The sequence below is a fragment of the Bos indicus x Bos taurus genome, chromosome 7 (assembly GCF_003369695.1).
Source record: "Bos indicus x Bos taurus breed Angus x Brahman F1 hybrid chromosome 7, Bos_hybrid_MaternalHap_v2.0, whole genome shotgun sequence".
NCBI lineage: Eukaryota > Metazoa > Chordata > Mammalia > Artiodactyla > Bovidae > Bos > Bos indicus x Bos taurus.
Window position 1 is genome coordinate 67,558,535 of NC_040082.1, and position 25,495 is coordinate 67,584,029.

The following is a 25,495-nucleotide window of genomic DNA, read 5'->3' on the forward strand; positions in this document are numbered from 1 at the left end:
TGCTGCCTGGGGAGGGGGGGCTACGTTCTGTGTCCCCACCGAGCAATCAGACGCGGCAGGCTGGGCGCCAATGCTGTCGTTTATTGCGCGGAATGGGGGTGTGGGAGTTAGTGGGGCGTGGGGGGTGCGGTGGGCGCTGCTGCCTCAGCTCGTCAGTACATTCATCACGACGGCGGGGACCCCCGGCCTCACCCCCACGCCGGGGCGCTGGAGGGAGAAGGGTGTGCCCGCTCCGGGGAGGTCACCGTGGATGCGCCTGGACAGGGACTAGGCTGGTTATTGCATGAGCGCAACGGAGGCAGCGGGAAGCCGGCAGGTCAAGTATTGCACTTAAAAACCAATCCTCGTCAGAGGGCGGGCGCGGGCAGCCTCCCCGGCCCTCTCCCCTCGGCCGCGGCCAGCCCGTCCCCCCTTAACAGTTGGGGGAACTGAGGCACCGAGGTGAAGGGAGCCCCCTCGCCCGTGCGCGGCTGCCGGGGGCAGGGGCGATGTGGGTGGGCGCAGGGCGATGGGGGGGTGGGGCACGGCGGGGGCTGTTCCCACCTGCCCGGGCCGCCCGTCCGACTACAACTACCTACATCTCCTCTATGGCTTCTGGGGCAGGCGGCCCGGGCTGCGCAATGGCATGGCTTTGGTTTGGGTGACGGCCCCGCCCCATTTCGGGGCGGCGCGCGAGGGTCACAAGTTGGACGAAAGGCGTGAGCGCGCGGAGTCCAGCGGGTCGGGTCCGCCGGCGGTGCCCGGTGAGGGCGAGGCTGAGTCCCTACGGTCCGGGCTGGGCGCCGCGACCCGGGTGGCGGGCGTGGGCCCCAGGCGCGGCGTGGAGCTGCTGGCCGGTCGCGCCGTGGCCGCAGGGCCGGGTGCGCCGTGGGGCAGCGAGGGCTGCGAGGCAGACAGCGGGCGCGAGGCGCGGCTTAGGCGCCGCGCAGGTAGCGCAGGCCCAGCGCGGGGCGCAGCAGGGGAGCCGGGTGCGCCACCGAAGGGCGAGGTCCGCGGTGCCCTGGGGCTGGCAGGCGCGCCAGGGGGACTGGCTGCAGGGGCGGGTCCGGGTGAGGCGGCAGCAGTGGCGACAGTGGGCGCAGGCCCCGGGGGCAGGCGGCGCACGAGGCGCGGCGAGCCGAGTGCCAGGGGCCCAACAAGCGGGCGTGCGACTTGTGGACAGAAGCTCATGGCCACGGCCTGCTGCAGCGTGGCAATGGCTGAGGTGCCCTGTGGAGGTGGCGGTGGTGGCGGGAAGAGGCCGACACGCTGGCCCAGCTCAGCCTGCTGCACCATCTCGCGGTCATACTTGACAATCTCCTGGATGATGGCGTTCTCCTGGTTGTTAAACACGCCAGAGTTGAGGTCGTGCTGCACCTTGTGTAGCAGGATCGAGTTCTTCTTGCCTGGGGGCGAGGCGGGGGGAAGTGTCAGAGGTGCCAGCCTCTGCACAGCAGGCATGCCTGGGCGCCTCGTCCAACCAATAGGCCAGTGTCCCAGTGCCTGGTGTGCACAGCAAGCAGGTATTGGACCCTGATTGCACAGCCAGCGTGAACAGATTCCAGTATCTGCTGCATATAGAAAGCTGAAATTGTGCACCTACTGTATACAGAAAGCAGGAAGCAGGCACCTTTATGTGTAGCTAACATGTGGAATTCCTGCTTGTACACAGTCAGGAATTCCCGTGGCGTGCCTTGTGCGCTGCCTTCAGCATGCTGAAGGTCTATGGTATATGTAGCAAGCTGCTGTTGAGCACTTACTGTACATAGTACATATGTTAAGCACCTATTGTATAGAGCTACATTGTATGTGCTTGTTGTCTATAAACATACTGAGTGTTTTTTCTGTATCCTGGGAAGTCCTCTTTCTGTTGGCTCTCCTCCCCCCACACCCTCTCTCCGTCCTGCAGCCATTCATTGTGTCTGTTCCCACACACGGTATCAAGGGCCTCCCTGACTCCTGCATCTAGTCTTCAGCTAGTGCTCAGCCATTTCTGAGATTACCCCTTCCACTGCCTCTCCCCGGTTCCCCAGGACACCCCCCAACACACACACAGGCAGGCTCCCAGAGTCCTCCTGTATATACACAGCCTCATAGGATACACATCTGATCAGCTCCTCCCCTGCCTGGAATCATCCATAGCTCCCTATTGCTTCTGAGTCCAAATGCCTTCTACCACTAGCTAGGGCTCTTGTGCCTGCCCACCCCTCTCAAGCCTCCCTCCTCCCAGCTTCCCTGACTCCCGGTAATCCAGGCCCCTTTCCCACCTCAGGGCCTTGGCACATGCTGTGTCCACTTCCAGGTCATGCCCTCTGTCTTTCTACTGGTAACACCTACTCATCTGGGTCTCTGCTTGGAATCACATGGAAGCTCCCTGCCCCCACACCTCTCCTCCGTGACAAGCCTGAGGGTGGCTGCCACATCCTCCTCAGGGGCCACATTGTCACCTCCTGGCACACAGCAGGTTCTCAAATACTTGCCTGCTGAGCAGAAATTTCCTCTTCCTTGGGAAACCCAGGCTGTATTTAGTCAAGGGAGAAAATGGGTTGGGGAATCTGGTCCCAAGACCAGAGAAGAGGCCCTGAGGGTCAGCTAGGCCATAGCACCACCACCCCCCAGACTGTCCCTGCTGGGCGGCCACTAAGGCTGACCGCTGTGTTGACTCACCAATGCGATCCAGGCGGTCAATGGCGACTGTCTCAAAGGCCCGCCTCATCATGGGGTACTCCTCCAGCACCTCATTGAAGTTGTCCACACTCAGCGAGTAGAGGCGGCAGTAGGTGTCGGCCCGCACGCTCGCCGTGCGCCGGCCCCGCGTCAGCAGGCAGATCTCTGCGTGTGGCCAGGGGCGGCGGCCTCACTGCTGGGCCATCCCCCAGGGCCCTTCCAGCCAGCGGAGCACCCCAGCTCCCCTCACCCAATCTGGGGTCCTTCCTGCTGCACCTGTGCCCCTAAGCTCGCCACCCTGGCCTCTGGCTCCCCACCAACACTCACCCCCAAAGTAGGAGCCATCAGACAACTTCATCTCCTTGTTGCCCTTGGTAAGCACACTGACCACGCCGTGTTGGATGAAGTACATCTTCTTGCCAATGGTGCCCTCACGGATGATGTAGTCGCCTGGCTGGAAGACCTCAAACTTGAGCTTGGTCAGCATGGCCGTGACGAAGTTGGGGTCAGCATTGGCGAACAGTGGCATGGAGGCCACCAGCTTCCGGCAGTTGAAGTTGACGATCTCCTGTGGGGGTGGGAGGGGGACAGTGTCAGGCTTCCCCATCTTATCCTCCTTTTGGAGGTTGCACCTCAAACTCTCCGAGGTCTGTGAAAGCAGTTGTACACTTCAGCCCAAAGACCAGTCTTAATAGGCAGTCACTGGAGGTTTTGCCAAGGACAGGATCAGGGAAAGATTCCCTACTGTTTAACTCTGTGTTGGCAACACTGGTCGATGCTGTTAGACATGGGAAAGCATTCCAGCATTATAAGAACTGGAAAGGAAAAAGTAAAATTATCTCTTTACTCTTTCTATTAATAGGACTGCCTGAAAAACCCAAAAGAGTCAATGGAAAACTATAACAAGGGAAGTTAGTCAAAATAGCAAGTGATTTTTAAAAAACAACATGAAAACCAAGAGCCTTAAAGTAAACGCATGGTGTAGAAGACAGGGTACCATTTATCTTTGGTGGAGAAGCTTCAGGGGATGGGAAGATTCCATGTTTGATCTGTGTAGGGATTACGTGCAGATTTTACTTGATAGAATGTCCATCAGGTGAGCCCTGATGACAGGAGGGGTACTTTTCTCTAAGGTACATTTCAGTAAGAAGGAGTGCTTAGCATAAAGAGAAAAACCCAGCTTTATGTACAAACAAAGCCACTCCAAAGAAGATGCAATGCGTGAGAAGACCCTGTATCCACCCAGATAAAGAGCTATATGAGGTGGCGTGGCATGAGTTTAACAAGACACGTCCAACCCTACATGAAGATGCACTGAAACCCCCCAAAGGCACAGAAGAGCCATGAACACGTGCCACTTACCATCTTTGACACAGGAGACACCCTTTCTCCCTGGGTAGGGCCACAGTGCACAGCCTGTGGAAATGCTGCCTGGCTCGCTTCTTAACAACCGGGGCTGTTCACTCAGAATACACAAGCAGAAACATCAGGAAACCCATGACAAAGAAGAGGAGGGGGCTTTCCTGGTGACTCAGTTGGTAAAGAATCCGCCTGCCAATGCAGGAGCCACAGCTTGGATCCCTGATGGGGAAGATCCCACATGCCATGGAGCAGCTAAGCCAGTGCACCGCAACTGCTGAGCCTGTGCTCTAGAGCTCGGGAACCACAGCTACTGAGCCTGTGTGCCGCAACTACTGAAGCCCGCACACTCTAGATCCTGTGTCCAGGAAACAAGACACTGCAATGAGAAGCCTACACACCGTAGAGCCTGTGCTCTGAAACAAGAGAAGCTACCACAATGAGAAGCCTGCACACCGCAACTAGAGAAAAGCCTGTGTAGCAACAAAGACCCAGCTTAGCCCAAAATAAGAAAGAGCAGAGGACTCAGCCTCCAAGGCACCAAAACACACTGAAAACTTGCGACACAAACAGTGTGGGTTTGGTGCACACAAAGCAGACAGGCCTGTGGGCCAGATGAAAAGTCCAGAAACAGACCAGGCACGAGGGCGGTTCACCCAGAGCCTGAGGGTGCAGCCCCACAGCAGGAGAGCCTGGACCCTTCCTCACACCAGTTCCAGGACAGGTTCCAAAGGCATCGGGTCCACATGCAAAACAGGGGACCACACATATCGGAAGAAGACACAGGAGAATTTCTCTAAAACCTAGGTGTAGAGCAGGCAGGTGGTAGGTACCTGCTTTGTAGAGTGAGCATGTACTGCATGCCTGCTATACACAGAGAGGACATATTGAAGACTTGTGTGCAGCAGTCAGGTTTGAGCACCTGCAGTATGCAGCAAGCGTACATGGAATACCTGCTGTACACAGCAAGCATACACAAAGCACCTGATGTATACAGCATAAAAATTCCACATGGGGGAGAAACCACAATCAGCAAGGTTTAAAGACAAATGGTGGGACTTCCCTGGCAGTCCAGTGGTTAAGATTTCACCTTCTGATGCAGGGCTGCAGCAGATTCAATCCCTGGTTAGGAAGCCAAGATCCCACACACCTTTTGGCCAGAAAACCAAAACGTAACACAGAAGCAATAGTGTAATAAATTCAAGGATGACTAAAAATGGTCCATGTCAGAAAAAAATCTCAAAAAAGACAAATGGTCACGGGGTGGAAATCTACATCACCAAGAGGTAAAGTCCTCCAGGTTTTTAGGGAATTCCCTGGCAGGTCCAGTGACTAGGACTCGATGCTGTCACTGCCAAGGGCCCAGATTTGGGTTGATTCTTAGTTGAGGAACCATCTGGCAGCCTCATGGTTTGGCCAAAAACAAAACAGTTACCAGAGGGGAAAGGGGTAGGTAATTGCAGAGTTTGGGATTAGCAGATATTATATGTAAAATAGATAAGGTCCTACTATGTAGCACAGAAAGCTCTTAACCTGTAATAAACCATAATGGAAAAGAATCTATAAGAGTGTGTATAGATAGATGAGTCATTGCTGTACACCAGAAACTGACACAGCATTATAAATCAACTGTGTGCTGTGCTAAGTTGCTTCAGTAGTGTCTGACTCTTTGCAGCCCCATGGACTGTAGCCCACCAGGCTCCTCTGTGGATTCTCTAGGCAGGTATACTGGAGTGGGTTGCTGTGACCTCCTCCAGGGGATCTTCCCAGAGGATCAACTATACTTCAATTAAAAATAAAATTTTCTAAAAAAGGCCAAAAGTTCGGAAGGAAAACAAGTTACGGACAATTCACAGAAACACAAGCCCTTGATCACAGGGAAACTCTCCCAAAAGAAGAGAATGCACCTGAGTGTAGCTCCTTGGGGCTCACCTCTCACTGAGCATTTGGGAACCAGCTCCCAGGGCATCCCTTGTGTCACCCTCAGAGGGATCGAAGGGTGTGCCCCTCCCTCGCCTCTCTGGGCGCCACGAGCTCCTCCCTCAATGCGAAGGATGGGCTCAGAGAGGGGGCGCTGGGAGTGCCGACACCTGCAGGCCCACAGGCGTCCATGGTTTTGTAAGAAAACGGATGGAGAGCCGGAGGAACCCGGTGGAGGGACAGGACAGAAGATGGCTATCTTCTGCCTATATCCAGTTTTGCCAGTTTAACTTGATGTAAATGTCTAAGTAAAGATCAAATACAGATCACCAGGAGCTCACTTCTCTCAGAACCCCCTACCTCCCGCAGGGGCCCGTTGAGCTCGCCGAGGATGCTGTCCTCGTCAAACATCTTGCCCTGGTAGCGGTGCTCGTAGTAGTCGTGGATCTTCTGGCGGAAGTCGGCTGGCAGCTTGTGGAAGGACATGTACTGCTCCACTTGCTTGTACTGTAACAGGATGGGGGGGCCTGGGTCAGCAGTGTCTGCTCCAGAGCCCCAGCCTGAGCGGGCCTCAGCTTATGACCACGACAACATGGGACACTCAGGGAATCTGAATTTCAGATGAATGGCTAAAATGCCCCTGATAATTTTAACCCTGGCAGTAAAAGTTAACTCCTGTGTCCTGAATATCTTCTGGCAACCCCTCCCACCACCCCTGATCCTTTGGTGGCCCCCTCCTCGATGATCTTTTTAGAAATCGCCAGCCCAGCCCCTCCTGAACAGGGCTGGGGGCAAGGGCACCAGTCAGGGGTGCCAGGCCCTACTGTCCCCAGGGTGGCACCCCTAGGGAAGCTCGGGCCCCGCTTCCGCCCTAGCCCCGCCCAGCCACAGCTGTCCTGAGCTCAGCGGAACCCGTGACGGCGGGCGGGTGGCGGCACCAGCTCGTGTTTGGGTGGGAGGCTGGTGGCTTCCGGACAGCCGGGGCGCCTGGCACCAGGCCCAGCTGACCCGGCCGACCTGACTGCTGGGCCACTGCTGGGGGTGCGGCAGCTGCTGGGCCAAGGCCAGCCCTGGGGTAGCAGTACAGGGACAGGTGGGGCAGGGTTTGGGGAACTGGGCCATCCTTGGCCCGAGGGAGGGGAAACTGAGGCAGAAGACTGATGCTGACCTCCAGGAAGTGCTGGTCTATGGGGCCACATTGGCCTCGCCCCAGGGAGGCCAAGTTCCAGGACATCCTTGCTTCCCAGAGGCCTCCCTTGTGTCCTTGAGCAACCCTAGCACCCCCACCCTTCCTGGGACAGCCCAGAGACACCCCTCACCAAGGGGTCTCCTGGCCCTGTCCTTTCCCCGTCATTGGCCCCTGTGTCCCCTCTAGACTTCTTCCTCAGGGCTCTGAGCTTTCTCACTGTCCTTCTGTGAGCTGCTCCCCCCACCAAGGAGTTGGGGGGGATGTTCAGTCCTGATCACAGCCACAGACCCTTTTTAGGTCCCCATCCCCTCTACCCCTCTGGCCTCCATCCTGAGCACAATGCATGGAGCTGGAGGGACATGGGGTGGACCCCAGACCCTCGGGGGTTCCTCCCCCCTCAGACCTTCTCCTGGTACTGGCGCCTTGAGGAGTCCAGCGACTGGATGAGGGCGGTGGCGTGGCCAATGAACATGGCGTAGCAGGTGGCACCCACGATCATGCTCAGCATGGTCAGCCAGATGTCCGTCATGCTTTCTGGCGCCTGCCGCCCGTACCCGATGCACAGCATGTGGCTCATGGCCTTGAACAGCGCGAAGGAGTAGAGCTCGCTCCATGAGTGGTTCTGCAAGTCCAAGGGTGGGTGGTGGGCAGGGGCTCGAAGTCCCCAGGGAGCCTCTCGACAACCACCCCCCGCAGGGCCCTGCCTGCCCACCCTTCCCCAGGCATCCAGCTCCCTGTGTCCAGAGTCAACCAAGGGAAACTAGATTCAGGCAGCCAACGTGATGTGTACACATGTTACAGCAACTCAGCAGAGGGCCGGCATGAAGCCACCTCCCCACTTCATTCCTGGGGAAACAGGCTCCGAGCAGCTAGAGTCCAGCTCTGGGTGTTCAAGAGCCCTCACCACTTTACAACTTCTGATGAGTGTCTTTGAGGCCAAAGAATGGGGAAGTCCTGGGGACAGTGAGCTGAGGACACTGAACTGATCAGAGGGGCAGGGAGGAAGAGGCATCAGACAGGACCAGGAAGAAACCCACCACCCCCTGCCAGTCCTCAGTTGAACCAGCTAGGGGAGGGGCAGCAGGCCCCGTTCAGGAAATAGGACCACATGCCCGGGTGTCCGGCCAGACAATGAGCTGCCTCAGCCAGGCAGCTGTGCCAGGCGCTGGGCTGGGCGCCCAAGGGTTTTCCCTCCACTGCTCCCGCCCATCAATGCCCACCTGCCCTGTGCCCCAAATGCACCCCAGCGGGAGAAAGGCTTGTTAACAGTCTCAGCCAGAAAGCAATAGGTGCTCCTGAATCTCCCAATTTATTACTTCTCAAGACCGATGATACCACTTTCCCATTTGAGGACTATGATAAAATTGTCATTTAAACACATGGGTGCAAATAAAATGGGCTTCCCAGGTGGTTCAGTGGGAAAGAGTCCGCCTGCCAATGCAGGAGATGCGGGTTCGATCCTTGGGTTTGGAAAATCCCCTTGAGGAAATGGCAACCCATTCCAGTATTCTTGCCTGGAGAATCTCACAGACAGAGAAGCCTGGTGGGCTGCACTCCAGGGGGTCGAAAAGAGACATAACTAAGCAACAGCATGCACACACATGCGTGCAAATAAAAGAGTGGAATGGATCACAAAACACAATAAGCAGATGACGTGATTTCTAGAGGGGAGAGGGGGACAAAAGCAGCTCTACTGCCCTCAAACGGCGAAGGATCTCCATAGTTCCGGACCTGCAAGGCTCCAACTGGGACAGCAGCCCAGAGGAGCGCTCACCACCAGAGGGGGTTTCAGGTGCCCTGTGCTCCAGGCACGCAGGAGGGACACGAGCGCCGGGCTCACCACCATGCCGTTGATGGAGACCCAGCAGTTGCGTGGGAAGTCCTGAAGCATGGGCACCAGGAACTGCAGGCAGCCATCCCAGTGGCAGAGGAGCAGCATCATGCTGATGAGGTTGCAGATGCGCATGACGGCGCTCGCCAGGTCGTAGGTCATGTGGAAGATCTAGGGGCGAGGCAGGGCAGCTCACGTGAGTGTCCGGCAGACCCATGGTTACTCATGCTCCAGCAGTGGGAAGACGCAGTCCCCAACGAGGGGCAGCCCTTGCCTCCTTGTAGCCCCCACTCCCCATAGGCCTCTCAAGGTAATGAAGTGCCCTAGACTAGAGAACATGGCCCCTTACCAGCCTGCCACCCAGGCACCAAATCTCTGCCTGGCCAGCCACCCAGTGTCCTCTCTGAGGACCACTGCCTCTTCCAGTGACCCAGTCCCCACCCACACCCCCCCGGCAGCCTGTCGCCGTCCTGGCAAGTGCTGGTGACTGAGTCCGTATGGTGGCCGAGGGTTGCAGAAGTCAGGTCACACTGAGTCCAGAAGTGGGTCTGAACTTGGGAGAGAGGGTCATGACTTCACTTCTTGGGGCCTCAGTTTCCCCATTGCCAACAGGGCTGTGAAGTCTGCCTCTCACAGGGCAGAACGAAGGAAGGGCTGCAGATGTGTCAAGGATTCATGCAGTGCTTTCTGTGAACCCACTCCCCAGCAGGTAGGGGCTCCTGTGACCACGCCCCTAGCTCCCCGCCCCCAATCCGCCCAGGTTCCACCCGTGTTTCCCAGGCCCGTCTCGGCAGCTCCTGTAACTCCGCTCGGTGTACTCAATGACACCGCTACTCTTGTGTGTCTAATCCCGCCTGTCTTCTCATTGTAGTACGCCCCTGGACCCTGCAGCACCCCCCGCCAAGGGTCTCCCATCATGGCCCGGCCTTTTTGTTGCCGGTGCCTCCTGTAGCCATCGCCTGGTCCCATCACAACGGCATCCTCACCCATCACCACCCCCTCGCCCATCACAACCCTGCCCCTACATCCCAGCCCAGTTCCAGCCCATTACGACCCCACTGACCCCACCCTTGCCTCTGTGCCCCAGCCCCACAGCCCCTGCCCACCAGCCCCGCAAAACCCCGCCCATGGCCTTGGCCCCACCCCTGAGCCCACGCAGAGCCACTCACCTCCTCCCACTGATGGATGTAGCGGATGAGGCGCGACAAGCGGAGCAGGCGCAGCAGGCTGAGGATCTTGGTGAAGCGCACGATGCGCAGGGCGCGGGCCGTCTTGTAGACCTCAGAGTCGATGCCTTTCTCCACGATGAGGAAGATGTAGTCCACGGGGATGGAGGATACGAAGTCCACCACGAACCACGTGCGCAGGTACTTCTTCTTGATCTTCTCGGGGTCCAGGATGATCTCCGTGTTGTCCTCGATCACAATGCCCGTGCGGAAGTTCAGCACCAGGTCCATGAGGAAGAATGTGTCCGAGACAACATTGAACACAATCCATGGGGCCGTGGTCTCGTCCTTGAAGAAGGTGATGCCCACGGGGATGATGATGAGGTTTCCCACCATGAAGAGCAGCATGGTGAAGTCCCAGTAGAACCTGGGGGCGAGGTGCAGTGGGTCATGACTCTGCCTTTGTGTGGGGCCCTCCTCTGAGCGCTTCTGCCTGCCCCATTGTGCACGCAGGTACCATTGAAGACCAGCCCAGAACTCGCATACTCCAGCGAAGCTGACAATTTGCCCCCACCCCGGGTCATAGTTGGTGAGGGCTTCCCAGATGGCGCTAGTGGTAAAGAACCTTCCTGCCAATGCAGGGGATGTAAGAGACACAGGTTCGATCCCTAGATTCGGAAGATCCCCTGGAGGAGGGCAGTATTCTTGCCTGGAGAATCTCATGGACCGAGGAGCCTGGAGGGTTATAGTCCGTGGGGTTGCAAAGAGTCGGAAATGGCTAAAGTGACTTAGCACGCAGGGCTAGTGTGGACCTTGCCTCCAGGAAGCCCTCCCACGTCCCAGATTGCACTCTACTGCTGCCTGGACTCCTCCAGCCCAGTTCCTCTCACAGGCCCAGCCTGACCGTCTTTCTTTGAAGAAGTCAGAGACCTAGAATAGCCACTCAAAAATTGACTAAATGTTTCCTGGGACCAAAAAGGTCCGATGTGCCTGGCATAAGGTTGGCATGCCAAAGGAAGTAAGGCTGAGCAGGGAGGGAGGAGACAAGGGAGAAGCTGGAGGGGTGGGGTGGGGATTGGCTCCAGGAGTGTTGGGTGGCTGGGTGGTGGCTGCAGGTATGGGATGGGTGCCAGACAGAGTGCAGGACCCCCACCCCCACTGGGTTTCCCTGTAGGGCACCGGAAGGTTGAGCAGGGGTCACTGGCTATCCCTCCATTTCTGAAAGCGCTCAGGGTACAGGGTGGGGGGCGGGGGGGGGAGGCGCTGGAGACAGGGAAGAGGCTGGGGTGCCCCAGGGGCAGGGAGAAAGGAAGAGGAAGGCCTGGCAGGCAGAGCATAGGGCCAGGCGACAGAGGAACCTGAGTGACCCAACTTGGCCAGGCTTGGATGTTTCATGTGATAAATATGCCTAAAAGTGGGATGACTGGTTGCTTCTGCTGCCAGACCCACACACCCAGGACTGATAATGTGTGCCTGAGGTCAATTCCAGAATTCCACCTGGGAATGCTATGCTCTTTCGAAACGGCTTGTCATTTGAGGAATAAATCTATCAACAGCCGGGCACCGTGTCCTGAGTTCAACATTCACCCGTGAGGACAGATGGACGCAGCAAAGGCCACATGGAAAGATGCCCAGCCCTGCAACAAACAGGAATCAAAACTACTCAAGGCAAAACTGTCCGGCGCTGCAGAAAGTTAAAGTTACCATGTGGCCTGGCAATTCCACATGGGTCCTGGACCTACACCCAAGGATGGAAAGCAGGTATTCAAACAGACTGTTGTACACCAGTGTCCACCATGGCACGACTTACAGTGGCCAGAATTGGAAACAATCCATGCATCCATCAGTGGATGAACACATAAACATAATGTGTTCCCTCCACACATGGGAGCATCACTCGGCCACAAAAAGGGGAGAAGCCCTGATACTCGCTACCACGTGGATGGACCCTGAGAACATGGTACTCAGTGAGAGAAGCAGACACAGGAGGACACGTGGGGTGTGATTCCACTGATGGGAAACGTCCAGAACAGGCAGATACACAGACACAGAGAGTGGGTTCCTGGTTGTCAGAGGCTAGGGAGTTTCTGTTTGGGAAGATGAAAATGTTCTGGCAAGGATGAAAGGTGGTGATTGAGCAACATTGTGAATGTACTTAATGTCACTTGACTGTATGCTTTTAAATGGTTAAAGGCCAAATGCTATGTTGTATTTATGTTAACACATGTATACAAGAGAACACCGAGGACCAGGATCTTAGCGATGAAGGGATGCCCCAGATCGGGGTCTGAGGCCACATTCCCTGTCAAGATTCAGACAAAGGATGGTCTAAAATTCAGAACAGAGTCCTTTGTTTGATTTTGCCTCTCACAGTGCAGGGAGAGACGCCCACCCTGAGGTGGGTGTCCTGGGCCATCTGGTAGGCCAGGCGCCCTCCCCATGATGGCCAGAGTCCCCAAGTCCTCTTGGAGAAGATTCTAGTGTATGCAGGCAGGACAGGGCTAGGGAACCCTCAAAGCCTGCCACTTCCTGGACCTCCCTCAGACAGAAAGAGACTGAGGTTCCCAGGGGCTGGAGGGACTCCCCCAAATTAGCAAAAACTAACAGAAAGGTATAAACAGCAGTGCTGACCTGACTACAGTGAGCACCCTGATTTGGGAGACACTGTGGGTTGGTTCTCTCGGGAGCAGCCCTGTTAGGGAAGAGGAAGCCTGGCGGGCTGCCGTCTATGGGGTCGCACAGAGTTGGACACGACTGAAGCGACTTAGCAGCAGCAGCAGCAGCATAGCACCTCACCTGCCCAGTAACCCAGGCCTTCCACTTCGGGGAACTGATCCCAAGGAAATCATCCAAGAGGAAGAGAAAAAAATTAAAAAGTGATTTGTAACAAGATGTTCACAGCAGCCTGGTCTGTGAGAGCCAAGCCTGGAAAGGACCCAAAGTCCAAGACGGTGGTGACAACAGCCAGGTCTGGGCTTCTGCCCACTGGCAAGTGTGACCTTGGCAAGTCCCTCCAGCCCCTGGGAACCTCAGTCTCTTCTTCTATCTGTTTGGGAGGAGCCCAGGGAAAGGCAGGCTTTGAGGGTCCCCTGGCCCTGTCCACCCACACGTGCTGAGGGCTTCTCCCAGTGGCCATGGGGACTCCAGCTGGGAAACCCACCTTGGGGTGGAGATAGATGGAGACCTTTAGAGATGAAAGTGTCAACATGATCTGGGGTGAGTGATAAGGGCAGAACAAAGGACTGCTCCAAGTTCAAAGCCTTCTTTACATAAATCTAGAGCAGATGTAGGGCTCAGACCTCTGATCTGCATCATCTACTCAGCCTTGAGACCCCCAGGACCCAAGACCCAACCTGACCGAGGGGCCTCACCTGCCTGCTCCCTACCTCCACCCCCAGCACGTCCACAGCAAAGCTCCTAACCCCCCCACTTTCTGAATTGAGACCTTCTCCCCCAGCCCCAGTTTTGGGGTTGAAGGGCTTATGCCTGAGGACAAAGCAAGTAGGAAAGAGTAACTAAAGGCCAGTGAAGAAGAAACCTCCAGAGAGCCCAGAAACTCATGAGAGGGGGTTAGAAACAGTCTAAATTGGGGGGCCTAGAAATCCCCAGGGTGGGGCAGAAAGTCTAAATGGCCAGAAGCAGAAGTGCTTCTCCTCCCCAGGTGACACATCACAGACATTCTCTCCTTTTGTTCTGCGGTCAGGGTGTGGGTAGGGGGGCAGGTGTGGGCAGACACCACACTTCCCTACTGACAGACCAGAGAGGTGGCCCAGGCTTGGGATGCGGGGCCAGAGACCTGAGAGCCAGCCTGCCACCCCTGGGCCTGTCCTGTCTACTGCCCACACTGCCAGGAACTCCACCTTCAGGCCTGAGCCCTGGCCAGTGCCCCTTGGTCACTGAGAACTATCCCTGGCTGCCCAGGGTCTCAGCCTCATCCCTTTCAGCCAACGCGGTCCTCCTGGAGGTGGGCAGGAGGAGGGGACTGAGGCCTGGGGTATAGGTTCCAGGCCCCCCTCCCCTGTACCTCCACGTCTCCTGGGCCTGCCTGCCCCCTTGGGCTGTGCAGCCCCAGGGCTGATCACTCTCTTCTGAGCCTCCATGCCTTATCTGCCCAATCCCAGCAGCCCCTCCTACAGTAGGCCATCTCAGAGACCTCCAAAGACCCAGAGATGCCCTCCCATGACCCAGAGGTGTCCTCCCCAGAACTCATGGACCCCCCCTGGGACCCAGAGACTCCTCAGGACTCAGAGACCTCCCCCAGGACCCAGATACCTCCCAGTATCCCCAGGACTCAGAGACCCCTGAGACCCAGAGACATCCCCCAGGACCTAGAGACTCCCCGGGACCCAGGGACCCTTGGGACCCAGAGACCCCTCCCACCAGGACCCAGGGAACCCCCCAGGACCCCAAGAGCTTCCAGGACAAGGTCAGGGCTTCAGGGTCTGGGGTCACAGCTACCTCAGTTACCCAGGGTCTTTGGGGATGGTAATTAAACCCTGTACGGAGAAGTCCTCCCGAACAAACAGACCCCATGAGAAAACACTCAGACCCTGGTTCCCACCTGTGCCCAGATAGGAACTGGGCCCTGAAAGACAGCAAGGCCAGGGCTCCTGGGCAGGAAGTGGGGGGCTCAGCACAATGACCCCAACACTCTGTGAACAGGAGCACTCAGAACCCTCTCCCAGGTGGTTCTGATGTCAGTGGGGCCCACCGGGAGCCCAGCACCTGCTCCAGCAGCTCTCCGGCCTTTCTTTGTGCAGATGGAGAAACCGAGGCTGGAAACGGTTAAGTGACAGAAGCCAGGCAGTCAGACCTCAGGACCAGAGCTGGGGACCACGTGATCACCCTCCTATCTCCAGTGCTCCAGGCCCCTCCCTTCAACTCTGGAAACTGGACAAGCAGCCTGTGCTTCCAGGACCGGGCAGGCAGGACCAGGAGAGGGGCCGGTAGGGGCATCCCAGGAGCCTGAAGCTGCTGGCCATGGACACGGTGAACAAGGGCAGCAGCTCCCTCCGTTCCAGGTTGGAGAACCAAGAACTGGGCAGGAGGCAGTCTAGGAATTATGGATCAGATCAGGCAAATCCCAGGGGATTAGGGGCTGGAGGTCTGCAATTAAGGATGAGCCTGGAGGGGTGGAGGGTGGGGTGGTGGAGGATTAGGGCCTGAGCCCTTGGACATGAGTTACAGATCCCAGGCAGGTGTCAGTGATCTGGAAAGGGAGACTCCCCGGGGGAGGATTCCTGGGTGATCCCAAGACAGGGCAGACTGTGGGGCCAACTGGGTGCCAGGCCAGGGGGACACGTGGGGACCAGACAAACCTGTCAGTCCCTCGGGGCCCCAGCCCAGGTGGGGAGCTGGATGTTCCACACAGACAGAAAAATGACTGGGATGCTTCAGGGGGGCTGCTTTAGCCAGGATGAATCAGGAGGGCTTCTCAGAGGAAGTGGCATGTGGGCAGAAGATGGAGAAGGGCCGCTAGGCAAAGTACAGGGCACTGCACCCTGGGCCCAGGGAACAGCCAGCAAAGAGTTTGCCTTTTGGGCAGCTGGAAGGTCTGGGGCTGGAGCAGGGGCATAAAGGGAGGTGAAAAGCGATGAGAGGTGTGGGAGCCGGGCTCTGTGGGGCTGTGGGGGCCATGGCCAGAGTGAGTTTAAAGTAAGAAGGACAAACATCCCTGCCAGGAAGGGGTGGAGGGTAGTGTTCAGGCAGAGGTGGGGTGGCCTGTGCTCACTGTGTTTGGGGGAAGTGAAGCAGGGTTTTTCCTGAGCAAGTGAGTAGCAGAGGAAGCTAGCTTATATAAAGTGAACTCTCCCAGCATTCCCCCTGAGCCCCCAGGTCATGCCCAGGCCCTGGATGTGGACACAGGGCATAGGTGTGTGACAATCTAAAGCAGGGAATTCAAGGACCAGAAGCTCCAACTTCAGGCAGGAACCCCGTAGAGTGACAAGGGGCCCCGACCCCCTATAGGGACAGTGAAGCTCCCTTCCTCCCTGCTGGGTGGGCCTGGGCCACAGGTCTTCCACCTGGGAAATGGGTATGTCCACTGCCCCCAACTCTGAGTGCTGGATTCAGAACCAGGGAAGCTCTGAGCCCCGTTCCTGTCTTGCCTCCCCTCCCCACCCCACCCCACCACCCCTGGGATAATTCAGGGCTTATTCTCATGAGCTGACGCATCCTGATCTCCCGCTGATCCATAGGGCCATCTGGGGCAGGAGAAGGCCTCTAGTCCTATTGGATCTTCAGGCCAGTCCTCTACCACCCCAGGCTCTTGGGGTCCCCTAGGGTGTCACAGATACAGGCCAGCATCCACAGGACCTGGCTTTGTCTGAACTCTGCTGAGGGCCAGGAAAGGGACCCACTTCTCTTTTCCCTGCAAAATCAGGCCTTCTGGTGGCACACAATTTGGGAACATTGAGCAGCAGGAGAGACTCAGGTCAGAACTCAGAGGAGCTTACAGACTTGGAAACAGGATGAAAGGCCCTGGGAAGCCACCGCCCATACTCTTTCTGGGGAGATAAGGCCACTGGCCCCCCATCCCAGACATGCCCAGGCCCCCACTCAACCACAGCTGCCTTGATCCCCAAGTGATCACCATCCGAGGAGGTGAAGAAAGTGGCAGAAGGAGTGGATGGTCCAGAGTGGGAGAGCTTCCTGTTGTTCCTGGAACATGCTTTTCCCCTCCCCAACCCCACAGACGCTCGTAGACTGTATCCAGGCGCCAGCTCTAGGGTTACCCACAGCCCCATGAAAAAGTGAAGACATGCCAGAAAGGGTTGGGGCTGGTCCTAAGCTGCCAGGAAATGGGGCTCATGACCTGACTCTCGGCCTCACCTGGCACCCACATGGGCCCCTCAATGGGCTCCCCAAATCATCCTGGGCCCCCCTGCATGCCAGGCCCCAGGAAACCATGGTGGGGGAGTGTGTGAAAGGCCGGTAAGCGTATCAAGGGGGAAAAGGCCACTTCCAAGTGCACAGGTGGTGCAGACACAAATCGGATCAAGAGAAGTGGGGTACACCTTGAATTTGGGGAAACTGAGGCAGGGAAGCCTGGGAAGGGCTCCAGGCTATACACAGGGACTTCAGGCCTCACTGCAGACTTCCCCAGCCCCTCCGCAGCCTGTTCCAGACTTTGTACTCCTCTCTCCAAGCCTTGGTCTGGTCACCTGCCTCAAGAGCCCTCCTCCCCGAGGCCTCTGCAGACACTCCCTCTCCCTGGAAGCCCTCGTGGTCCTTGGAGTGAGGCATGGCTGTAGCTGTTCCAGCTCATCAAACGTGAATTGTCCTGTCGTCCGTGCCAGACAGGTGCCAGGTCAACCTGAACAAAGTTGTTGCTCAAGGAAGTGGTCCTGGGGCTGGTGTGGGAGCCTTGGCCTCTTGGCCTCATTTCCCTTCTCAGTCGTGTCCAGGGCTCACCTGGGCACCAGCGTGGACAGTGTCTGCACCATCAGGTCATCAGCACAGACAGAGCCAAGTGTGGACAAGCAGATCCAAGGACCCTCCCTGCTGCTCTATGAATGGTTCTTAAAACTAACACACACCCATGAACACAGGATGCCTTTGTTCCTCTTGTTTCTTCTTGGCCTGGACAGGACATGGCCAGAAACCAGCGTGCCTGACAATCCAAAGTGTGGATTCAGAGGCTAGCCTCCCTAAGCGTGAATCCCCATTCTACCTGGCTTGGGACTAGCTGCGTGGCTTTGGGCAAGTGAATTTACCTCTTTGTGCCCCTCTCCTGGTGTGTAAATTTGGGGTAGCTGCACTCCAACTTGGCAGGATCTTAGGGTTTTTACCTTGACTGGCTTACCTTGTTCCAGCTACAGGCCACACATGCCCCTTCCCTCGCCCCCACCCCATTGATCACCCCCAGTTTACAATGTATCTGCCCAGGGACACACGAATGACTGTGTGGGACAGGCAGAAGGATGGGGACATCCAGCTCCTTCTCCCAGCACCACCATCCCTTCTGCAGCTGAGAGGAAGCTTGGGCTACCCACTGCCCTGGGGAAGCTGCAAACAGACGTGCTGGAGGGGACAGGGGAATGACTACTTTCTGCAGCTACCTCCCGGTGCCCACGTCCCCCATATCGCTTTCCAGCCAGCTGGTGTTAGCCCCCGGTTCACAGGGGGACCAGGTGGGCCAGAGAGCCCTGGAAGTCAAGTCCATCCCCATTTCACAGACCAGAACCATCTACAGAAGGATGCAAAGCCCCCAGGCAGGTCAGGACCATCCAGAGGCCCCCCCGCCGCCCCCCGCCACCCCATCAGGACGTGACCCTGAGACCTCTGCCCCTGGCCTCTCCCCAAACCCAAACCTCTAGTCAAGGCTGCACTCACCTCCCAGGAGGGTCTGAAGGGTGAGGAGCTGGAATCATGGACTTTCCTCCAGTCTCTACCCCTGACTTGTGTCCCTGGGCCTCCGTTTCCCCAGCCGTCCAGAGAAAGGGAGAGTCCCGCAGCCCCCTTTCCCAGCTCTGGGGGTCCAGGAGCAAAAGACCTCCGACTCCAGAAGAGGGGAGACCCGAGACCCGCGGAAGGAGAGGACCCGCAGGCCTCCGGACTGCTGTCCGTGGTGCTGAAACCGCATCCTCCCTGGGAGCCACAGCCAGTAGGCGAGCGGAGTGGGGCACACAGACCCTGTGCACCCTAGCTCACGCACTCCAGTCAGGGACACATCATCTCACACACACACACACACACACACACACACACACACACACCATCTCTCCCCAACATACAGCCGCGATCTGCCGTGCAGACACACCCCCCAGAGCGCTCGGCCCGCGCCCCCAGGACCCCCGTCCCCCGCAGTCACATGCTCTTGATCACACACACGGACTGCAGTGACAGGCATCGTTCTCACTCGCAGGCCACACAGCGCACGCCCAGGAACGGAACTGCAAACAAACGCGGCATGACCCTGCTCCAGCCTCGCTCTGAGCCTTTCCACGCACCAGCCGGCTCCACATCGACAACCCAACCACCGACACCTGGGCACGCCACCCGGCCTCCAGAGCTGATAAGGCTGAGAAGACACGGCCGTGGGATACCAGCACGCTCAGCATCTACTCCTCGCGCAACACCCAGGCCCAGGGACCCGGGGCGCGCCTCTCTGCGGCGTGGGGCGCAGGTGGAGACCGTGGGATCCGGCGTGTCCGCTTAACCCTTTCTCCGCCAGCCTCTACGGGGCGCGTCCTTCCTGGGCGCCCTTCCTTCCTCCTTCCTTCCGCTCCTCCGCCTCCCTGGCGCCCACGTTCCCCTCTATTCGTCCTCTCCGCCCCTCTGCGCTCAGACCCTGGTCCTGCGGCCCGTGACGTGCGCCCACTCGAAGGGCGGAGAATGTCAGGTTGCGTGGGAGGGGGCGCGCCAGGGTCATGGCACGAGCCTGCGTGCAACTCCCAGCGCCCCTCCAAGGGCGGCGCCTTTGACGCCCAGGTCCTTCTGGGGCGGGTCCCGGACTCTCCCGAGGTCACTGAGGGGGGCCCGAGGTCACCCGTGGGGCGCACCGCCCCGCCCTTCCAAAGCGCTCCCAGGACGGCCTCCGCGCGCGTCCGCTCGTTGTGCCCCTCCGCGCAGGCCAGCTGGCCCTCCGAGCGACAGTACCTGAAGTCGCTGTAAGGGTGGATGATCCAGGCCCCCGCTGACTTAACGCGCTCCTGCTCGCGCTCCACGGCCTTCTGACTGCCGAACATCCGCAACGAGAACTTGTTGACGCCCGGCTGCAGGAGCGCGCCGAACTGGCGCTGCATGAAGCTGGCCTGGCTGCCGCGCGACTCCCCCGCCGGGCCCGCCTCCTCGCTGCCCGCCTCGTCCGCCGGCCCGGGCCCGGCGCCCGAGCCCGGCCCGGGCCCCGGGGCTGCCCCGCGGCACGAGAACGACACCTTGGGACCCCGCGCCGGGCCCTCGGACCCCGCGGGGCTGCACTGCGGCTCGCCGCGCCCGCACTCGCCGTTCGGGCTGCCCTTGGCCGTGCTCGCGGCGCCCGGGGTGCCCGGGCGGCCGCAAGAGCTGTCTCGGCTGCGGAGCCGGGCCCGCGGGCCGCTCTCATCTGCTGCCTCCGGGGGCGCCGCCTCGGTCCGGGGCGCCTGCTGAGGGGGCGCCGGTCCGAGCCCCGGAGGGGGCGCGGGTGGCGGCGGCGGCGGCGGCTGCTGCTGGGGGGCCGCGGGCGGCGGCGGCGGCGGCGGCGGCCCCGGCGCGGGGGTCGCGCCCGGGCTCTCCCCGGGCCGCCCGCCGCCCCCGCGCGCGTCCATGGCGAGGCGGCGCCGGGCAGTGCGGAGCGGAGCCGCCGCCGCCGCCGCCGGCCGGAGCCCAAGGGAGGGGGGAAGGCGGGGGTAGGGCGGGGCGGAGCCGCGGGGGGCGGAGCCGCGGTCGCGGGGGAGGGGCGGGGGTGGGAGCCCCTCCTCTGCCCGCGCCCACTCCCGGCGCGCCCCGCCCCGTCCTGCGCCCGGGAAACTGAGGCCGCCGGGTCGGGGACAGTCCAAGGTCACGTGGCTCAAGACCTCGGAGACCCGATCAAGCTGAGTCCCAGAAGGGGAAACTGAGGCCCGCGAAACGGAAGGACGCGTCCAAGGTCACCGAGCCCAGCCGCGGAGCTGGGGCCTTGGCGCGCGACCTTGGCGAGGGGCCTTCTCCTGGCGCTTCGGTTCTCCTCTCTCCAGAGGGCAGAGCGGGGCGGGAACCACTGACGCTGGGGCTCGGAGAAATGGAGCCGCCCCCCCACCCGCCCCCGCGACAGCCTCCCTCCTTTCTGTAGGTTTGAGAATTTCCGTAATAAAAGGCCACAAGAGCCCTTCCTTGCCTTGTCACTTGAGCCCCTCCACAAGGACCCTTAAAAATCTGTGGAGGGGGAGGGGCAAAGAGCGGTCAGGCCAGGAGTCTCCGGGTTCCACGGTGGCCGCCCTGCCTCACCACCACCTCCCGCATATGAGGAAACTGAGGCTGAACTGGGCAGGATGAGGCCAAGAGGAAGAACCACCCAAGGATGCTGTGGATCCCACTTTCAAACAGTGAGAAGTGGGATCTCCCAAAAGGCAGGTGGACTTTAAAGTGGGAAGTTACCCAGAATCACAGGGGAACCCAGGGTCTGCCACCCTTTCTCACCAGATGGTCGCATGTGATCCCCACTGGGCTGCCTCCTTTCTCTGCCTCTTGGGCTCAGGCCCCAGCCGGCCCCTCAACTCTGGGTCCCCAGATCTGGGAAAACACCTGAGGCTCTGCTTTGGGGGCTGTAGCCAGGCTGGGGGTGGGGGTGACTCCTGGCATTAGGTAACATAGGCCACAACCCTGGGGCTCCTCCTGGCCTCCAGTCCACACCCCAGCTCAACCAGAGCTTTCTGATGGACAGAGAGCAGAGATTAGGAAGGGCCTGGAGAAGTGGGGGAGGGTGGGGGACCTCAGCCTCCAAAGACCATCGGGCCTTCTGAGTGCTTTCAGACTTGATATCATATTGGGAGCCTCCATCCACCTGGATGTCAGGACCAGGATGGTGAGGTTGGAGAGGGCCCTGACAGTGCACACAGTAGGTGGTACTCAACATTGATTGAGGGATGGGCCCATGTGGACAGTGGGTGGGCTGAACTGGGCCATCTCAGGCACCCTCTAGACTGTTCTGGGCCCCAAGGGGCCTCCCAGGGGGCCATCTCTGCTGTGCCCTCAGCCAGACCTGCAGCTAGATGGGCGGAAAGGCTGGGCTGCCATCTGTCCTGAGTCTGTGAGAGAGGGGCTGGGCTGCCGTTGTCCTGAGTCTGTGAGAGAGGGGCTGGGCAGCCATGGAGTTGCAGTGCCAGGCTGCCGCCCGCCCTGGGCAGATGTGTGTTCTGGCTGAAGGGGGATCTTTCATGCTCACCCTGGGAAGATGTCAGTCTGGGCAGACCGCCAGAGCCCTGGGGCTCTGGGCTGAGAGCAGGGAGGAGGCAGGCCCACAGCTCAGCCCAAGGACCCACTGGACATTGGAGGGGCACAACGGCACCCTGCCACCAGGGACCTGTGAGTCACAGAGGAACAGGGTCCCAACCCCTCTCCTACAGACCCCTCCCCAACCCACGGGCTCCACCCTGAGCCAGGCCACCATCCGGCTCCCTGTCCCTCCCTCCCACTCTTACCACTTGCCCAAGCCAGAGTGTTCTTAGCATCATTCATTCCTTCATTCAATGAATACTTATTAGGCACTTGATCAGGGGCTGGGATTCAGAAGTGAACCTAACAGGCCATCCCTACCCTGGTAGGTGACAGTCGAGCGGAGGCTACAGTCAGCATGGCAGGTGTGATGTTAGCAGACATGGTTGTATCCTTCAGAGCTCAGCCTGAGCCAGGACAGGGGATGAGGAGATGTTAGGGGTGGTGTCCGAAGCCAAGCCAGGACCCGACAGAAGGGATGGGGCCTTGTGGATGTCTGTGGGAAGAGGGTCCAGCAGACAGCACCGCCTATGCAAAGGTCCTTGGGCAACGTGATGCCTGGCTGGTGGAGGAGAAGGGACACTGAGGCCCTAGGGGGTGGGAGGTGTAGATGAGCACACAGAGATGGTGGGGGTGGAGACCAGACAGTGCAGATGGAATAAAACTCTTAATAGTCTGTTGTCCTAACTGCTGGACCCCCACTGTGTGGAAGGAAAGCCCAGTTCTTGCCACCCTGTGTCTCTGCCTCTTCCTCACCGGCATCGCGTTCTGGGCCCGGGGGCCTCCAGCAGGCGGGGCCTGGAGCCTTTGTCCTGAAATCTGGCTGTCCAGCCCCCTGCCACAGATTCTCAGCACCTCCTCAGCACACCACCCACACTTCCTGCTCAGTCGGGCCAGAGCCAGGTTTGAAGTCATGGAGCCTACAGTCTGGGGACCCTCTGAGTGAAAAACAGCTTTAGGCCAAGGAGCTGAGACTAGGCCAGGGTCTTGGCAGGCCGGGGACCAGCGAGAGAGGGGCCCAGAGTTTAAGTTCAAGGGAAATACCAAACAACTCCTCAGCCTTGCATGGCGGCCTAGCGCCCACATGCACCGCTGACTTTGGAGGAGGAGGAAGACTCTTGGTCGGGGGTGCCCGCATGAATGCCATTGTCAGGCCCTGCCTGGCCCATGGCCTTAGTTAAGCAGAATGCCCCTTGCCCAGGTCTGAGTCCTGGCACCTGCACAGCGAGGGCGGGTCCTCTGTTGGCCTGGAATTTCCTTTCCCTACAGAGCCCCAGAACTGCCTGGTGAGGGCACAAGGACACAGGGGGACCGGGGTCTGAGGACCCCCACACCTTGGGCTGTTCCTTCTCAGCTCTTCCCTTTGCTGCTGGGAGAGACCCCTCAGTCCGTCTTTTACTGCCCACTGCCGTGGTACATTGGGGTGCCTCCAGGGGCGGTGGGCCCAGGGATGGGGTGGGCAGCTGGGGCTGTGGCCCAGAGGGAAGGCACACCCAGTCCTGCCCCTGCCTCAGCCACTGGACCTCAAGACAGACCCAGGTCGTGAGCCTCCAGGCGTTTGCCGCAGACAGTCTCCCTTTATCTTGGGACATGGTTGTGACATCCCCTTGGGGGGAACTGAGGAAGCCCCTGTGGCACAGGAGCCGCAGACTGCCACACTCACCAAACACGTGCTCCAGGAACAGCCAGGAACACTTGGTGAAGGAGACACGCGGAGCCGTGTGTCTGTGCCCCACGGCCCGGCCCTGCGAGCAGTGGCCTATCTTGGAGCTGGTCCCCTCCCCACACCACATGGACCACCACTCTGTCCCCCAAGGTGCTGCCTGGGGAAAGATGCACACTTTGGATGAAGAAACCAGCACTGCCTCCTGAACCCCAAGCTGCTGTGCGGGTGCCCGAGGCACAACAAAAAAGGGGTTTGGCAGAATGGGTGGAGCCCCAGGGGTCTGGGGTTACAGGCCCCAAGCAAGGGAACCTCTACCCATGCCCCCTCCATACCAATATTGAGCCCCAGCCTCGGCAGCACCCCCAGAAGGTCCAGCCTTGTCATCACTTCCTCTGTGCTGGAGGAACACCCAGCCTCAGGTGCATCAGTGCTGACCACACTGCCCAGTAGGGATGTCCAGAGAAGTTGAAGTGGTGGGTGCTCGGGGCCCAGAGCCCAGTGTGTCCAGCAAGGGGGCACTTGGGTCCAGGTAGGGCAACCGAAAGCCTCTAGACACGATTCTCTGACTTCCCGGGAACCAGTACCCTCAGGGGTGTGCACTAGGTGCCCTCTGGTGGTGGCTGGAGGGAATGGTTGGCCAGCAGCAGCCCTTCTGCCCCAGCCCCTTGGTTTTCTGGGACCAGTGGCCTCAGTTGCTGTGAATGAGGGCATCTTCTCTAGGCTGTGGGGTGCAAAGTACCTGTAAAGTGCCCCTACTCACCCCATGGGCGCTCAGAGGAACCAGAGCAGCAGGTGACTTTGTGACACACCTGGTCAGCAGCCTGGTGCAGTGGGATCTGCTGAGCAGAGGCATGTCCATTCTACCTCAGAACCTACCAGGCCTCAAACTGGTGGCCAGCGGGCCTAATTTATCCACATGGTATGTAGGGAATTTTTGCCAGTGTTGAAAAATGCTTCCCTTGTAGCTCAGTTGGTAAACAGTCTACCTGCAATGCAGGAGACCTGGGTTCAATCCCTGGGTCAGGAAGATCCCCTGGAGGAAATGGCAACCCACTCCAGTATTCTTGCCTGGAGAATCCCATTGACAGATGAGCCTGGCAGGCTAGTCTGTGGGGTCGCAAGAGTTGGACACGACTTAGCGACTAAACCACTACCACCAGATCTCTGGCTTCTCTGGAAATATGGGAAAAGCCAGCCCAACACTGAGACCCCTGCCTCTCCGGAAAAGCAGGGGTCCGGGCCCCTCATCCAGACCTGAAGGTCTGCAGGCCTCCAGAGGGCACCTAGGGGACCACACAACCCTGGGGCTTAGGCTCCCCAAGACCAGGGTTTGGCCCCATCCCCATTTGGTCCAGCTATTGGGGTACAGGATGGGCAAGCAGGCAACTCTCTTCTCCCTTGGAGGGTCTCAGGGCATTGGCCCTGCCCTTCCTTGAGTCCCCCACCCCTACCCGCTATGCCTCCTGGACAGACTTCCAGCTTGAGTGAGGCCCACCCAAGACACAGGAACTGCTTTGCCCAGGAGGGGGGTACCTGGCAGCTGGTGTGAGAGCTGCCCGACCTGGGGGCCCTATGGGAAGGATGCCTTGGTTTTGCCCAGGTTCCCTTCGAAGGACATAAACAGGCTTATTAGAAGGGCTGCTGCCTGAAGAGCCAGCGGGTGTCTTCAGTTCTGCTGCAGGGCTCCTCCTATCCCTTCCCACCTTTCCCCCTCACCTGGCCCCCAGCATTCCTGCCATGCTCTAGTCTCAGCCTCACCAGCTAAACCTCCCCATCTCCCGAGCTCTCCTGGTGAGTCCCAGGCCCAGCAAAGACACACAACAGAG

General features: G+C 59.0%; 1 protein-coding gene across 1 annotated transcript; it reads right to left on the bottom strand.

Moving 5' to 3' along the window:
- Window positions 1–61: 61 nt before the first annotated feature.
- On the bottom strand, window positions 62–20,358 carry HCN2 (hyperpolarization activated cyclic nucleotide gated potassium and sodium channel 2). Its single transcript, XM_027546704.1, has 8 exons — window positions 19,712–20,358; window positions 10,115–10,538; window positions 8,955–9,116; window positions 7,518–7,736; window positions 6,286–6,432; window positions 2,974–3,214; window positions 2,647–2,811; window positions 62–1,385 (listed from the first exon to the last, which is right to left on the bottom strand). Exons 1-8 carry the CDS (start codon window positions 20,356–20,358, stop codon window positions 679–681), a joined length of 2,712 nt encoding a protein of 903 aa, XP_027402505.1. The 3' UTR covers window positions 62–678.
- Window positions 20,359–25,495: the final 5,137 nt, after the last annotated feature.